The following is a 17650-nucleotide window of genomic DNA, read 5'->3' as shown; positions in this document are numbered from 1 at the left end:
ATTAATGTCACTGAATGTATTTTTTCGTAGCAACGAAGGGCATCTGACGTAATATACTTGACGACGGGAAATTATCAAAAATTATCGATTTAATTTAGATTTCTGTAGCTTTCTATTGGTCAGAATCTCCTATGAATGAAATAATCAGTAGTAATTGCACAAGAGCTCTAAAATTATTGAATTTTTCCCGAGTGACACTTTGACAGTTTTAATTTCACGAGCAGAAGGCGAGTGAAATTATGTCAAAGTGTCACGAGGGCAAAAATTCTATATTAATTTTAGAGATCGAGTGCAATTTGTTGCGATTATTTCATGAATACAACTGTTAAAACCCAAAATTTTATTGTAATTTATTTACGTAAGTACAAATTACTACAGTTAAACACACAGTTGTTATAAATATTTGACGGTTGAAAGTCATCACTTTTATAATTTTTAAAACATTAATTGTCATTAATGTCACTGAATCTATTTCTTCATAGCAACGAAGGGCATCTGACGTAATATACTTGACGACGGGAAATTATCAAAAATTATCAATAATTTAATTTAGATTTCTGTAGCTATTGGTCAGAATCTCCTATGAATGAAATAATCAAAAAGTATCAGTAGTAATTGCACAAGAGCTCTAAAGTTATCGATTTATTTCCCGAGTGACACTTTAAAAGTTTTAATTTCACGACCTGAAGGGAAGTGAAATTATGTCAAAGTGTCACGAGGGCAACAAGTCAATATAATTTTAAAGATCGAGTGTAATTCGCTGAGATTATTTCATGAATAAAACTGTCTTTTTAAATCAGTTTAACTAATATTTTATTGATATCTTTCACCTGAATATTTGCTAAACCTGTTTCTTGGTGTTCTCTGTGATAAGTTGTAAAACATTAATTGTTATTAATGTCACTGAATGTTCATTTTTGCGTAGTAACGAAGGGCATCTGACGTAATGCTTGACGACGGGATATTATCAAAAGTTATCTCTGTAATTTTTATTCTTGTAGGTTTCTATTGGTCAGATTCTCTATGAATGAAATAATCGAAGTTATACTTGATGACCGTTTGATAAGTTATACTTGATGAAGTTTCTTGGTGTTCTCTGTGATAAGTTGTAAAACATTAATTGTTATTAATGTCACTGAATGTTCATTTTTGCGTAGTAACGAAGGGCATCTGACGTAATGCTTGACGACGGGATATTATCAAAAGTTATCTCTGTAATTTTTATTCTTGTAGGTTTCTATTGGTCAGATTCTCTATGAATGAAATAATCGAAGTTATACTTGATAAGTGTTATACACAGACAGAAAAAAGCAAAAGTCTGAAAAAATATATTGGTGTTTTTGTTAATTAAATTAATATATATAGGACGGTGATAGATATTTACTGATAATTTATTAGTAAATATATTTATTTTGAATACTAGTGGTAAAAATGTTTTGATACACTGTTTTAAGTGCATTTATAGATTTGAGGTTATCTGTCTGTATGTATATTATTTATTTACATTGTTGTTTACATTGTAAATTATAAATCATTACATTATTATCTAATAAATATTTTTACTTTACGTTACATTTACGTTTTATTAAGTTAAAAAAATATATATTAAAATAATTCGGTAAATTGTTTTATTCAACATTGCTGCCAAGCAATGCTTTCTGATAGTTCGGTTGTAAATTTTGTTAACAAATTAGCAAAAGTTATTTCCTAAAAAATTAGATCCAATGACAAAAATAAACCAGTAAGTATCATTTATTTATAGTAGATTTTTATCACTTATGATTCTGATAAAATTTATAATACGCAGTTTTGGTCTAAAACTACAAATATTTTGTGAGTTCGGCAACACTGGCGAGAATTTTGAGTGTTCCGCGCTTTACAGGTGGCATTACTGTTTCCTTCTTTGCAATTTGGTATTTTTCGGCATATTTGGTATATTATATAGATGGCGCAAGATCGGACAACATATTAAATTAACAAAATTTAACTTTAAAATATATTATATCATTTGATAGTAAATTTAATTATTGTACATATAAACTAAATAAGATGGTTGGTTCACAATAAAATTTAAGTATCGTTTGATATTAATTTATTAACACCTAGACCTAAGAGAATTTATTAGGACTGGAACAGTGGAAAGAAATGTAAAAGTAAAAAGGTAAAAGCTTAAAAGGGCAAATTATTATCTGGTAATGTCAGAAATAGGAACCTGGTACAGTTTTTTTTTTAAACTAGACCATGTAACAACCTTATCTCAAAAACGACCCCGTTGAAGTAAAATCTAGTATTTTTTACAGATGTAGATATGATTTTAATTTTTAAACAGTTAAGATGCCACAAGCACATACATACATTTCGGACAAAAATAAAACATCTAACATACTTTTTCACAAAATTTTACATACACATATTCCTACAAAAAAAATAGCACAAAAAAAAGAAGAATGTTAACAGAATTTCATACTAGTGAGTTAAGAATTATTTTGCCTAAATCACCTTCAGAATCAGATTTCTCATAGAGACAACGTGGCAAGCATAATAGACATTTAAAGATTTTCTCCTCACTTAATTAACTGTCCAATTATCAATTGGATAAAATTTAGAAAATCGATATAAAATTTAGCACCGAATAAAATAGACAAAATAGGTTAACGTCCTAATGTTAATATTTTATGTTAAATAAAGGACGGAAACAATAATAATAATTAAGAAATAACTAAAAATTGGATTGAAGAACTGAAAATGGTGAAAAAACAGAAAACAAAAGACAGAATTTAGGCGTATGCATGAAAATATTGTATATAAATAAAATAATAAATAACAAGTCTATTGAAGAAAATTATTAAGTATAAGAAAAATAAAAAAACTTACAAGATCTTTGGAATTAGTTGCCATTTTTACAAAATTCTGGTCACTGTGTCTATCACTATGGTGTCTGTCCGCTCTACACTGTACCACTTTTAAAATGAAGACACAAAATCTACAGACTTGGATTTTATTGAGTACTGAGTTAACCGCAGGAATAATCTTGTCTATAGCAGCACTTAAAGAAACAAGCTCTATCTTGTCGAATGCAAGTATGAATAAAAATACAAAATGATTCACAAAATTATTAAATATTATGACTAGATACATAAAAACGACAAAGATGAAGATAAATACATTAAAAGTGAATATTTTGCAGTAGATCGATTAATAATGTTAATTTTTATACATTTTTGCTGTGTCTGATTTTTCAGACACAGATGATGGAAGGACCTAAACTTATATTGACAATAAAAAGAAGGGAGCAACATAATCCTAACAAAAATTATTTCCAAGAAAAATGATGAAATAAGTTAAGTTAACGGATTATTAAGAGATCAAAAAATATTTAGTGGTTTTTACCAATGGTTTTACAAAATGGTTATAACGTGTTATTCAAATTCTATAATAATATCTTTCAATCTAATTAGTTTATTATTTAATCTGTTATTTAATTTACTAACTACTTGTGTTGCGAAACTTTTAGCTTTGAATATAAATATTTTGGTATAGTAAAAGATTCACCTGTTAACTGAATATAAAACTCAATTCAATACAAAAAATCGCCTTGATCAAAATAGTAGTAACCTTTAGTATGAACCTTGAAGTAAAGGTTACGCCACACACAGCGTCATATAGCGGCGATATCAATTTTTATTATTAAATCATTTTAACAGTATGTACTAACACTTGGACGGTCGTATTTGCATACCGTCTCTTTGACAATAAGTCATGCGTTAACTGATACAAAAAATGTGTTAAAGGTACTGTTAAGTTTATGCTTGTTGGAATAATTTCTTGGTTTCTTTCGAAACAACACTCATAACAGGGGCGGAGATCCAGTACATTGTTAGGTAAAAACGTGCTCTCGAAAATTGGAACTTTGAACTCAACGATATGGTATGGTAACAGTATAACACACGTATCTGCTCAATAGACATACTTATGTCAGACAATAAGAATTAATCAAGAAAGGCTACATGCAGATTTGAGAAAACGCATTCGTCTAGCATGGGTTTTACTTGGAAAATTAAACCACATCCTAAGAAATAAAAACAAAGAATAAACCAATATAATAGTAGCTGTTGGTTATTGATTCTCCATGTTTCAGATATCCCTTGCTGGTCCCAAAATATAGAGGCCCAAACCTTTCCGACGATTTGTTGCGTGTTTTCTTATGTACCTATACGATACTTTTGGGTACATACGAGTTTTCCTATTAAACTGTTTTATTATTATAAAAAAGTAAGAACTAAAAAAGGATACCAAATGGGAGAAAAACAACTTAAAATATTCTGCTATGCAGACGATGCACTCTATTAAACTCTCAAAGTGAAGATGATTTACAACGGATGCTGCACCAATAGGGAACTTGCAAAAATTTTTAAATATTAAAATGATATTAAAAAACATAAGGTAACATGATCTTAAAACGCTTGCATGCGAAAAAAACAAATATTTTTAACCCGTACGCTAATTACGACGTTTTGAAAATGCTATAAAATTCAAATATCTTAGGAGGCTCTTGAACGTCCTTCTATTGGTTCGACGTCACCGGCCACGGTGAACCGGCGGAAACAACGTGATTAAGGTAGGTATCACGGGTATATTACATTTTAATCGTCTTTAATGAAAAATTCCTAGGTATTATTTATGTTCATCTTATATATTGTAATAAGTAGTTCCCCAATCAGCTTAGATTTAAACTGAAATTGATAAAGTTGAGTGCTACCTTGTAAAGAGTTTAAAACGCATATGACGGACGAGGGATTTTCAAAAGGTCAATCTGACTAACTTATCTACCGTTGATGTCTTCATCGTGGCAACTTTTATAAAAAGTAGTAAAAGCTATTCTATTGGAGAAATGCGAGGTGTCAAGTCAAATAAGTAAGAGTTATTAATAAGCATGTTTAAACCGTTTATAACAATAGTTTGGTACCATTATATTATAGTACTTATACGGTTTACCCCGTGGGTTTGATCTACTTACCTCTAATCGAAGGATTTCGTATATCCTGGAAAAGATTACGGTGTAATTTGCATTATAATAAAGATTATATTTTATTGTAATGTTTATTAGTACCTACTGGAGCCTTTCATTATTATGTTCAAAGCCTTCTGAGAAAAGATTATGGTGATTAGCCGCAACAAAATCTTTCTTTACAAAGTTAATAATACGCATAAATGCATAAATAAGAAGAATCATTATTGTAATTTTACAAGTTAATATCTTTATCATCTCAGCTTATACTTACACCGCATCCCTCGGTAGACCGCAAGCTATAGTAGAAACCCGACTGTAGACCGCATATTATAGTAGCACCAATACTTTCTAGTTACTCTTACTTTTATTACTAAAAGTTTTGTTTATTTTTAAGTTACTTGTTTCTTCTTTGTTCTTCAACACAAGAAACGAACAAAGTAATTTCATAAAAAAGAACTTTTTGATACATGTCAACAGAGATAAAATGTTAATATTTTGCCTGTCACAGAAAAAATCATTTTTGCCACAGAGTAAAACAAGATATTTCAACTATATTATTTATCTATGGGCAAACTGCATTAAATGCAATGGCCCACCCCGAACGGACAAACGATACGAGTGGCCTGTGACGTCAGACCTCAGGTCTCGCTTTTGAAGTTGTTTAAAACGGAAATTTTAGGCGCGGAACTTTGATTAGATGTTGTACGTACACTATTCATTGTTAAGACGTAATATTTTGAATATAACATTTTAAAACATAAATTAACAATTTTATGCAAAAAAATTTTTTAGCGCAAGTTCCCTATTTAACATAACCGCCAGAAAATTTAACATGCTAATTTTCCCCAAAAAAGACACAGTAGGTCCAATACGATGTAAACTGGAGCTGGAAGGTCAGATAATAGAACAAGTGATGGAGTTTAGATACCTAGGCATCACACTATCTAGCTACAGAAAGCTCGAAACAGAAGTGGAAGATCAAGTGAATAGAGCAAACAGAGCCGCAGGTTACCTGAATGACACAATATGGAGAAATAGAACTATCGGAAAAGAAATGAAAGGCAGCATTTACAAAACAGTCATCAGATCAATAATGACATACACGGCAGAAACACGATCCGATACGGAGATGATAAAAAAATTGCTCGAAACAGCGGAGATGAAAACGCTTCGAAAAATCGATGCTAAGACTCTATGGGACAGAGCTAGAAGTACAGATATACGACAGAGATTCAGGTGGATAACATTAATAATTGAGTAAGAAACAGAAGAATAGAATGGAATGACAAAAAATAGAGTAGTCAGGAGAGAGATACGGTTCCCAATAGTAATAGGAAGACGATCAGTGGGAAGACCACGAAAATGATGTAACGACAACTTATTAGAGGCACATTGAAAAAACAGAGAGTCATGTCTATACAAAAAGAAGAAGAAATGTTTTATTATGATTTTTTACGATGTACAAGATACAATAGCATACAGTATTGGTTCATTTTGTAACAATTTCCTTAAATAATGAACCAGTGCACACGGCCATGATGCTAGGTAAGGCTCGAGATGTTGCCATATACGGCGTACTAATACTAGTAACGTAATAACAGATGTATTATTAGATCACAGTTTGCTTTGGAAATTATTCGGTCGTTTCGTTTAACGGGCGTTATTCTAAGAATTCTTGAGAGGCATTTTAAATTTCATTATTAATTATATTGTCAGTAGGAGTGAACTGGAAAGAAACATATTGCAGCAAGATAAAATGTCACAATATCATTGAATCTATAATGAAACTGGAATTACGTAAGAAAAAGTAGATTTGGTTCGATTTTATGTATACAGTGGTATACAAAGATAATTTGAGATATGGCAACAATATTATAGTAATGTCAAATCTGGCATTATAGCCATACAGTTTGACGTTTGAATAATTTAATGACTACAATTTTTATAATTCTTTTCTCCCAAAATTTGCTTTTGTGCCATAATCATTCGATGCTTTGAGCGGACTAAATTATTACGTTGTTGCTCTCATATAGGGTCTTTTGATGTTTGGTTTCTATTAATCCATGGCATAAAAATGTGAAATGCATATGGTAAAATATAATTATTTATTTGGTAGGTATTTTAATAATGCCGTCTAGTGGTCGATAATAGAAACATATTCTTGCATGAATCACGGATTATATGACCAAGGTAAGTATGGTTGGTACAGTATAAATCAGGATGCGCGACGGAGGCAGGACGGAGGTTGGCAATCATCATAGCTATTCGGACTTTAGAGATGGCTGCTCTGAACAGTTTATCTGCACAGGTTGCGCAGCCATGATATTCTACGTCTCCTTATGCTTCTGCTTCCTTGAATATTTCCCTGCATAATCAATTGGAGCAAGATGTATCTATCTCCAGTATCTCCGCGTGTAATATTTCTGAAATATTCCAATTTTCTAGCTTTGATGGTATTTAAGATTTCCATTTATGTATTCATCTTTCTCAGGACCTCTTTGTTCGTGACGTGTTCTGTCCAGGATATTTTCAGAATTCCTCCGTACAACCACAAGCTCGAATGATTCCAGTCTTTTCATTGATGATTTAAAATGAATTCAGGATTTTTTTTGTAATTTGGCAACAATGTCAACTTACTCTGACGTATACAATGACGTGCATCGGGTTTTATACTGTACCAACCATAGTATTTTTAAATAAAAATTTTAGACAATGCACTCCCACGGCTCTATTCAAAAATACTATGTGAACCTGAACTTATCATTAACCAGCCATCAATTTCCCTCAAACTTTAATCTCTAGTTTCAGGTTCTTTATGCTTAATAATAATGTGAGCTCACGCAGTCTTCTTGCAAGACGGAGATAGGGTGGGTGAATCGAAAGGGTTATTTACCTATTTAGCTGTAAGCCACCCCCCGACTCGACTAAAAATTGCGAAGAAATTTTCCCAGGGCCCTTCATAATGGTTTCTTTCAAGAATGACAAATGAGTGTAGCTTTAAGTGCGGCAGGAGGGCGAGGGGACGTGTGTTTTTATTCGCAAGGTGAATTAATAAGGGGTGTATTCAAATTAACCGTGCCAGGGCCTAATGGAGTATTAAGATAAACGTTTTTACTTTGAGATAAATTGTTGGAAACGGTTCTTTTGGACAGTAAATAATGAGTCACTTATAAACCCTTTAAAAATATATTTTATCATTTTTTTTTCAAATACAAAAACAAGGACTTAAGAGCATATTGTCATTTTACGCTTCTTTATTCTTTTTTTTTCATTGTCGTTTTTTAATCTACGGCTTGTATTCTTCTGATTCATATCCTACTGTATAAATGCTAGTTTTATTACTAAACTTTTTAACTGTTTATTTACATAAAACTAACCCTTTCAAGTTGAGCTTTCTGTTTAACGACAGAGAACACGTTTTGTCTTTGTTTAATATAACCAAGTGGCTGAAACCATAATGTTAACTAAACAAATATTTAATTTGGCCGCAGTAACTCGATGGATTGGTTTAATGTTCCTACTTTTAAAAGACCTATTTGTTTAGAAGTCCATTTAACTATTTGCTTTAAATGGACAAAATATATGAAAATAGAAGAAAATAAAATTGTGATAGACATTATAGGATTCAACTCACCCCTCAAAATTTGTATTACGAAAGTAGGGAATAAAGCAGAATTTAAGAGGATATATGAATACATGAAGACACGACGAATATAGCAGCAATAGAAATTACGAACTATGAAATTAATTATGCATTGTTGTTCTGAAGCTATTTTCTTGTGGCATTTTTACAATTTTAACTATTTAATAGGAAATAAGCCACAATATTATTAAAAAATGATTTTTATTAACGTTTCGACGCCCAAATCGGGTGCCGTTGTCAAAATACAAAATACTACTAACATAAACAAAAATGTTGTTGCTTAGTAAAAAAATTCTTCTAATAATTTATTTAATTTGACTCATTTATATCGGCAATTCAGATACATATGATACATTTTAAAGTAGAAGACTTTAAAATGATGTTGCCAATATTTATGAGTTGCTTTCCTGGGACGACTTTACTGAAAGATAGTTCATTCGATTACTTGAAATCAACCCCAACTTTTTCTAAGAATTTTTTTACTAAGCAACAACATTTTTGTTTATGTTAGTAGTATTTTGTATTTTGACAACGGCACCCGATTTGGGCGTCGAAACGTTAATAAAAATCATTTTTTAATAATATTATGGCTTATTTCCCATTAAATAGTTAAAAATGAATTATGCAATAAATGATCTCAAGCATGACGAATCAACGGGTAAAGATGGAATTGCAGTAGAATTAAGAAAATCAGATTTAACTTCTCTTCGAAATGTGTTACATATTACGCAAGAAAATTATGGTCTGAAGAAAAGACACCGAAAGATTGGATAGAATTGGTGACAATTGAGTTGTCAAAAACTGACTATGTACTTCACAAAACGGGAGGCCAATTGCATTACTATCATAGGCAAGCCAAATAACGGCGTGAATATTATATTGGAGAAAAACGTTATTTCTCGTAATTTCTTTAAGTTTTCGATATTCTAATAAATTTTGTCTTCTTGACATTCATTGATAGACAGTATTCTTTTTCTTACTCCGCTATTCTGGTCACCAGTCCCTGAAGATCTTCAATATTTTCGGCTAAGATGACAGTGTCATCCTGAAGAAGAAGAAGAAGAATATAAAAAAATAAGATCCAACCAAATAGGATACGTACAATAAATGGCTGCAGTACGACCAGTTAACATACGGCTTCGAGAAAAAGCCAAATAGAAAATAACCAGTCAGAATTATTTTAAAAGATGCAGAGGAGATGAACCACATTTTTTTTGAATTTAATAAACTCTGAAAAAGACTTTGATACAATTAACCGAAAGACAATGTGTGTTTTGTTAAAACAATACGAATTACTATATGAATATTATGAAATGCGATTATTTTAGAACATGCGCACAACAAGAGTAGAACATACAAATGACAAGGCTACAGAGGAATGCGTTCAAAAAGCTAGAAGATCAATTTTTCTGATTATACGACATATTATATGCCTTATGTGAATAAGATAGCAGACTGCAGCGAAGAATATGGACTATCTTTGAACATAAAGAAAACTAAATTTATGGTAATATCGAAATCAACACGAAATGTCCAAAATTTATATTTACACAATGAAATTATCGATCGAGTTAGCAAATACAAATATTTAGGCACTTTTATGAATGAAGACAACGATAGCTCAGCAAAAATCAAAATAAGAATAGAAAAAGCCAGATCCATATTCACTAAAATGAAGAGAGTGTTCTGTGGAAGAGATTTGAGCCTTGAAATGAAACTTCGCCTGATGAGATGTTACTGTTACGTACTTTCTGTGCTGTTCTACGGAATGGAGTCATGGACGCTGAAAAAGATGGATACCAAAAAATTAGAGGCATTTGAACTGTGGATGTATCGCAGAATTTTGAGAATATCATGGACGGAGAGAGTCACAAACGTCGAGGTCTTGAGAAGAATGAATAAAGAAAAGGAAGTCATATTTACGATCAAAAAACGAAAACTGCAATACTTGGGACACATTACAAGAGGCGAAAGATATGAACTGCTTCGAATAATTATGCAGGGGAAGATAGCAGGAAAAAGGTCCATAGGAAGAAGACGAAACTCCTGGCTAAAGAATCTACGGGAATGGTATAGCTGTAGCAACAACGAATTGTTTCGGTCAGCAGTTTCGAAAATACTTATAGCCCTGATGATCTCCAACCTTCGGAACGAAGATGGCACTTGAAGAAGATATGCCTTATAAAAAAGGCGACAAGGACACGAATATAAGAATGCAGAAGAAAATAGTATAGTGGAGCAAAAAATAATATACTTACATACGTTAGAAATTGCCATAAACTAAAAGAGATAATAAGACAAATGAACGAAATTTTGTAATAAATGTATTTGCAACATGTCTTTAACCAACCCAAACATGGCGTCACATCTACCGTATTTCGCATGAAATTCTCCGTACTTATATTATAAAATAATTAATGCATGCAACACCGACCTTGTCACCTTTTGATATTATGAACATAAACAATACAACAAGCCAGGAAAATGTCAGAAAACTCGTGCAGGTATCGATATTACCGCCTCATGAAAACGTTTGCATGCCGGCTTAATTGCAATTGGAGATTTCATAAATTTATGATACTACAAAGGGCGCAGTAGAAATCACAGTGATTACTTATATTATTAACTTTAACAAAAAAACAGATGAAGATAAAGAGGCTAGATGTGCAGACGAAGTTTCTAATCCAAAAAATGGTTGAAAATGTTATAAGAAGTTAAAAAGAACGATAAATTCGGTAAAACAATTAGGACGTAATAATATCAAGCATATGAAATAATCTTATTAGTCCAGGGCGCATCTGTTTTGAGATGGACGTTGAGGTGACTTTTTTTTGCAGAAATTGCTTGAAAATAACTCAAATAATAATATTTGAGTTATCCTCCCACTCAAAATGGTCCGGAACATTGTTTAAATAATCAAAATGTCAAAATATGAAGGAAAAATTCGATATTTTTATTGGTTTTTTGATTATAACTTTAAAACTATTCATTTCTGAGAAAAGTTGTACTGACATAAAAGTTGCATAATTAAATTTCCTACAATATAGAATTGGTTAAAAATTTAAAAAATAGTCACCCTTGTTGCAAAATAGCAATAATTGCGAAAAAAACCATACAAAAACAAGTATTCGCATTTTACGTTTTTCAGCCATTTATGCTACACTTAGGACCTTCATATTTTACACAGAAAAACTTTATGATATAGTAAAACAACACTGTGAATTTCATTAAGATCGGTTTAACAGATTTTGCAAAATAAATTTTGCAATCCAGCTTTCGCAAAAAAAATTCATTTTTTTTAAATGTTGCAGGACTGAAAATAAAGCAGACAGCAAGTTAAATTTTTTTTTTGCTTATAGAAGTGTACTGTACCTTTCATTTGCAATTTGCAAAATTAAAATCGATTAATTACCACGGCGCGGCGTTAGGAAATTTTTTAAATAAACATTCATTTTTAGTGCTACGCGCAGGACAGCGGTGTTCGATTCACACAAGTTGATTTCCACCAAAATTTCTTCCAATCTTTATCTAATATATTATTTTCTTACTCTATATTTTGTTGTCTTTTAATATTTTAATTCCACAAAATCAAACTAATTTAAAAAACTAATAATAATTAATGTTTGTTTAAAAAGATTCCTGACGCCGTGGTAGTTAATCCATTTTAGTTTTGCAAATTGCAAATGAAAGGTATATAAGCAGGTATATAAGTCTATAAGCAAAAAAAAATTCAACTTACTATCTGCTTTATTTTCAGTCCTGTAACATTTTGAAAAAATGAATTTTTTTGCGAAAGCTGGATTGCAAAATTTATTTTGCAAAATCTATTAAACCCATCTTAATGAAATTTACAGTATTGTTTTACTGTATCATTAGTGTGACCAACTCCAATTTAGTCGAATTCTGGACAAGACTGAAAAAACTACCTAAAATCCGGGACTTTTCAATGAAAATCGGGCCATTTTTTTTAAATACATATGTATAAAACTTTAATATCATCATCATTTTATTGATTATTTAACATTTTTATGTTGACAAAAATTTTTTTGATGGAATGGGTTGTAATGATAATTACATTTTTGTTTTTTGACTTTTTTTTGTTTTTGACGTTTCGACTTTCAAGCCAGAAATCGTTCTCAACAAAACAAAAAATTAGAAAATCAACTAATGTTGGATTTCCATGTAAATTGAACCTTGGGTTAAAATATGATTATCATTATTTGATATTCATGTTTTTAAATCGTCTTTTCAGAAGACGATAATTAAAATACAGAATCCGGAAAAAGTCCAGAGTTAGAGTTTTCGTAGAACTATAATACGTCGATATAAAATGCATGCGTTTTGGATGTGGTTATAACAGTCTAGAAATTGTCGACTTATTTTCGTCCCACCAATTCAATTTGATGTGAATTCTTAGAAGAATGATGTATTAAAAATTTCAATATGGAATTTTACCAAAACGTTGAAAATTCGGATGGCCCGGAAGCCTTGTCCGGGACGCCGGGACACGACTTCGTAATTCGGGCCATGTCCCGGATTTTTCGGGCTAGTTGGTCACACTATGTATCATAAAGTTTTTCTAGGTGAAATATGAAGGTCCTAAGTGTAGCATAAATGGTTGAAAAACGTAAAATGCGAATACTTGTTTTTGTATGGTTTTTTCGCAATTATTGCTATTTTGCAACAAGGGTGACTATTTTTTAAATTTTTAACCAATTCTATATTGTAGGAAATTTAATTACGCAACTTTTATGTCAGTACAACTTTTCTCGGAAATGAATACTTTTAAAATTATAATCAAAAACCGAGAAAAAAATCGAATTTTGACTTCATTATTTGACATTTTAATTATTTAAACAATGTTCCGGACCTTTTTGAGAGGGAGGATAACTCAAATATTATTATTTGAGTAATTTTCAAGCAATTTCTGCAAAAAAATTTGAGACAGCCTCTCAACGTCCAAATGTACTAGTATTTTTACAGATGCACCCTGGTCTATATAGCCTTACAAAAATATATATTGTAGACATAATACCATTAATTTGTTCGTGTAAAAACATTTCTGATTTTATCCTACAAGTATTAGTATTGTTAAAGTTCTTAAAATCGCAGAAATATGATTAGACTGTTGAAAATGTCGAAAAAGAAATGATTGATTTCAAGTATGAAAAATATTCTTGATTAACAAATAAGAAATAATTCCTGGAGGAATAACTATTTACGAAAGATTAAACAAACCAGAAAAACGAATAAGTAAATATATTACCTAAACACTGGCAAGGCGGAAATATTAAAATAGGAAGGCAGGCATTCTTGTAAAAGATGGCGACTGCACGAAGTTGACATCGAGTAAAGAAAAAAAACTGCGCAAAATTTTTGCGCATATTAGAAGCTCTACAGAATTTGTGGAAGGTGGAGTATGAACTTTTACTTCAAAATTTACGGTGAAACGTTTTTAGTAACGATCTGTTTGAATGTTAGATCCGAAAGAGCTATAATGTTATGGACAATGAAACTTTTTTGATGATTGATTATTTTTTGACGAATATAAAAGACGATTCTAGGTTATAATAAATGTCAATAAGTAGTTGGAACTTAATCCAGTAGAAATCGACTTGGGCTCTAGTTAAAAAAAAAGTTGCCCAGAAAAATACTATTTTCAAAATAGACAATGTTGAAAAACTTTTTTTAATGGTATCAAGTACCATAAGTGAGTTGGTTGAAGACAAGAAAAACCAAACGAAAGATACCTTCAGAAATGCTTTTATATTGTTTTTTACACAACTATAGAGTAAAAACAACTAACCATATTTGTCTTTTGTATTATATATTTTGTACTATCCCTTTTTATATAAAAAAAAGGGAACGACTGATTCATGACTATTTTAGAAGCAGTACATTTTCTTGCAACCATGTCAACAGACAATAAAAGTATATACGTTACCTTGTAAACGGTTACATCATTGAAATTGAGTAATACGATTTATAGGTTTAAATTAAATATTAAAACAATCCATACTTGTAAGCTGTAGATAAAATGTAATATAGTCATTTGACATACATTCGTATTTTTTTCCATTCAGTAATTCAGCATTCGTAAATCGTCTAAGTCTAGGGGTTAATAACGGACAACAGAACTTTGTTTTTAAAAAGATGGAGTCTTATGAAAAGAACGGATGGGAATCGTTCGTGTTTTTAAAATATAGGACTGTTGTGGCTCTAATTTACCATAGAAAAAACATCTATAAAACAAGGCATTGTTATAAAATAATTCGTATTTTTTAAGGCGAACAAAAACTAGAAAACAAAATTTATTTTTATACTGTAGTTTTTTCCAGACAGTTGTAGACAATTTTTCTTGAAATGTGCTAAAATTAGCTGTATCATTTGATCAAATTATTTTTCAAAACATCAGCATTCATATTGTCGTAGGAATCAGTTCAAGTCGACTTAAACGTTAGTAAAGCACCATTCAAAAAGACATCTTCAGATCTTCATTGCCGATATGGTAATAATCAGTATTTTTTTCTTTATGCCTTTATTCCCGTATTTTTTCAGTAATATTTATCTCCAACTTTATTACCTACGATTAGCAACCTTTCGTCAAAATAATATACTAGTCCTGTGAAATAAGCAAAAAAAGCATCGTGCTTGTGGCACTGATAGGTCCAATTTCAAGTTACTCTTTCATTTTTTGATCGGTTGGATTCGGTTGCAAGTTCCCCTCCTCCCTTCCGCGAGTTTCAAAACCGGCTGATTTTGAGGATCACTCACATTTTTGTGGAAGATTCTGTTGAAAGGCAATCTTTTTTTCGAATTTGGCATATTAAAACTTTAAGGTATGTTCTTTCAAATGACGTTAGTTGGATATCTTAATTGTTATGAACAAAGCTGTTGTATATTTAAAAAAAAGGACTAACTTCGCCCCAAATTGTCCTAGGACATTTTTTTTAATTTGTGAAAAAAGGAAGCTTTCTCGACACTCTCTTTTCTTATTTCCGCACTCTTCTCAAAAAGTCTCTTTTCCGCACTCGACTGCTTGCCGAAGTCCGCTTCGCGTCGTTCGGCAAACTGCAATCGCGTGCGGAAAAGTATGACTTTCCGCACTTGTTAGGAAATAGTTATTTTCCTAACTAGTGCGGAAAGTGATACTTTCACGCACGAGACTGCCGTTGACCCGAACGATGCGATAGCAGAGTTCGGGCAAGCAGTCGAGTGCGGGGAAGACACTTTCAGCATGAGTTAGGAACAATATTTTTTCTACGGCCGTACGTTTGGAAAAAGCCACAAAAAATAGAGTTATATCAATTTTTATTTAGAAGTGAAAATACACAAATTAATTCTTTGATAAGGTTGTCAAAACCAAACTTTCAATATAATGGGTTACCACGACGACGATATTGGTTTCCATGACGACGATTCAAAACCATTGTAATTGTCTACTGATCTGACTTTTAAATATTGTGTCAAAATAATTTTATTTCATCGAATTATCTCGCAACTTCATTAAAACATGAACACAATAAGATAAATTTGAAATAAATTAGTAAATAATATCTAAATATTAGTTTATTGCATGTATTATGATATATTATAATGCCTTATTACAAGGTATTTTACTTTCACGCACTCCGTGCGGGAAAGTGCAACTTTCGGAAATGAAATGCGTGCGTGAAAGTGGCTGTTTTAGCACGGCCGTAGAAAAATAACTGTTTCCTGTAGGCAACGGTTAAAAAGTTATTATATAAGTATGTTTACAAGCAAAAAATCGTCATGTTTTTGCAATATTTAAAATTGTTTTTCTTCATTTTTTTAATTATATTTATAAGAATAATATACTTATAAATAAGAACTCACTGACATGGGCAAGTATTCGTTTAACCACCCTATCACTACCGTTGTATATCAACAGCCACCCCAGTGTAATTAAGACGTGGTCTAACACGAGATTCCACCGCCTAGCGCGCTGGAGAGAGAACAGAAAGAGATTACATCAATGTAACGTAATAATAAAATTTCACATTCACACACATTATTTAAATAATTTAGATTAATTACATTTATACATTATTTATTCTATCTTCCAGTACCAAATAAATAAATGTATTGATCCCCAAATGACTATCGCCTGTCATTTATAAATAAGGAATGTTCTAACTTCTTCCACAAGATGGAACCATAAGGAATTAGTTTTTGTTGGTATTATTCAGTTAGTTTAAAATAGATACACACTATCTTGCTGATTCAATTTTCTGACGCAGCGATTTAGTAGAAGGGTTAGAAAATTTATTATGCAAATATATCTTTTGTTGCCTATGACTACACTGACCATCTCAAGCTTTCACACGGTTGCATGAATATTTATTAAATGCGTATGATTTTTAGCAACGTAGCTATTGTTTGAAAGGGATAGGATTCAGGACGTGTACATTAATATGCAGAAACAGTACTGACCATTATGTTGGACACAGTAGCTACGAGAGATGTTTGATCCCTCATATATTCCCTTTATTATTTTTGAAGGGTTTATACAGTTTATAGTATTCTTGTGAATATTGACAACATTTATTAGTTGCGTATATTTACTTTTCAAATATCTGTAATACGTCATTCAAGATCTCCTATATTGCAAATTAATAGATATTTGTACTTTATTGTGTTAGTTATAGAAAAATATAGAAAATCTGAAAGAATATAATAGGCAGAAAGATATAGAAAATCTATAATCTTAGCTAAGGAAAAGAAGACGTATCCAGTAAAAGAGCTTTAAAGAATCCAACATGAGTATATTCAGTGACGGATTTAATAATAAATAATCACCCTACAGGGTGATTGATTAGTAGGGTAAAGCTCAATAGCTCCGCTATAGTAATAGATAGCAATAAAAGTTAATAACAAAAATTTTAGCCACCTTTGAGCTTCACATTACAAAATTAGTTAGAATGTTACAGGGTGTTCGATAACACAGTGGCAGACCAAACTTGTTTTTTTTTTAA

General features: G+C 31.2%; 1 protein-coding gene across 1 annotated transcript in view; it reads right to left on the bottom strand.

The window, feature by feature from the left end:
• LOC126890207 (tribbles homolog 2) overlaps positions 1-17650 on the bottom strand; it is a 169100-nt gene that overhangs the window by 116412 nt on the left and 35038 nt on the right. The window contains exon 2 of the mRNA XM_050659060.1: positions 2875-3066. Within this exon, the coding sequence (XP_050515017.1) occupies positions 2875-3066 (192 nt within the window). The remainder of the gene's footprint in view (positions 1-2874; positions 3067-17650) is intronic.

This window comes from Diabrotica virgifera, chromosome 8 (genome assembly GCF_917563875.1).
Source record: "Diabrotica virgifera virgifera chromosome 8, PGI_DIABVI_V3a".
Taxonomy (NCBI): Eukaryota; Metazoa; Arthropoda; class Insecta; order Coleoptera; family Chrysomelidae; genus Diabrotica; species Diabrotica virgifera.
This window is presented reverse-complemented; position numbering and strand designations above follow the sequence as displayed.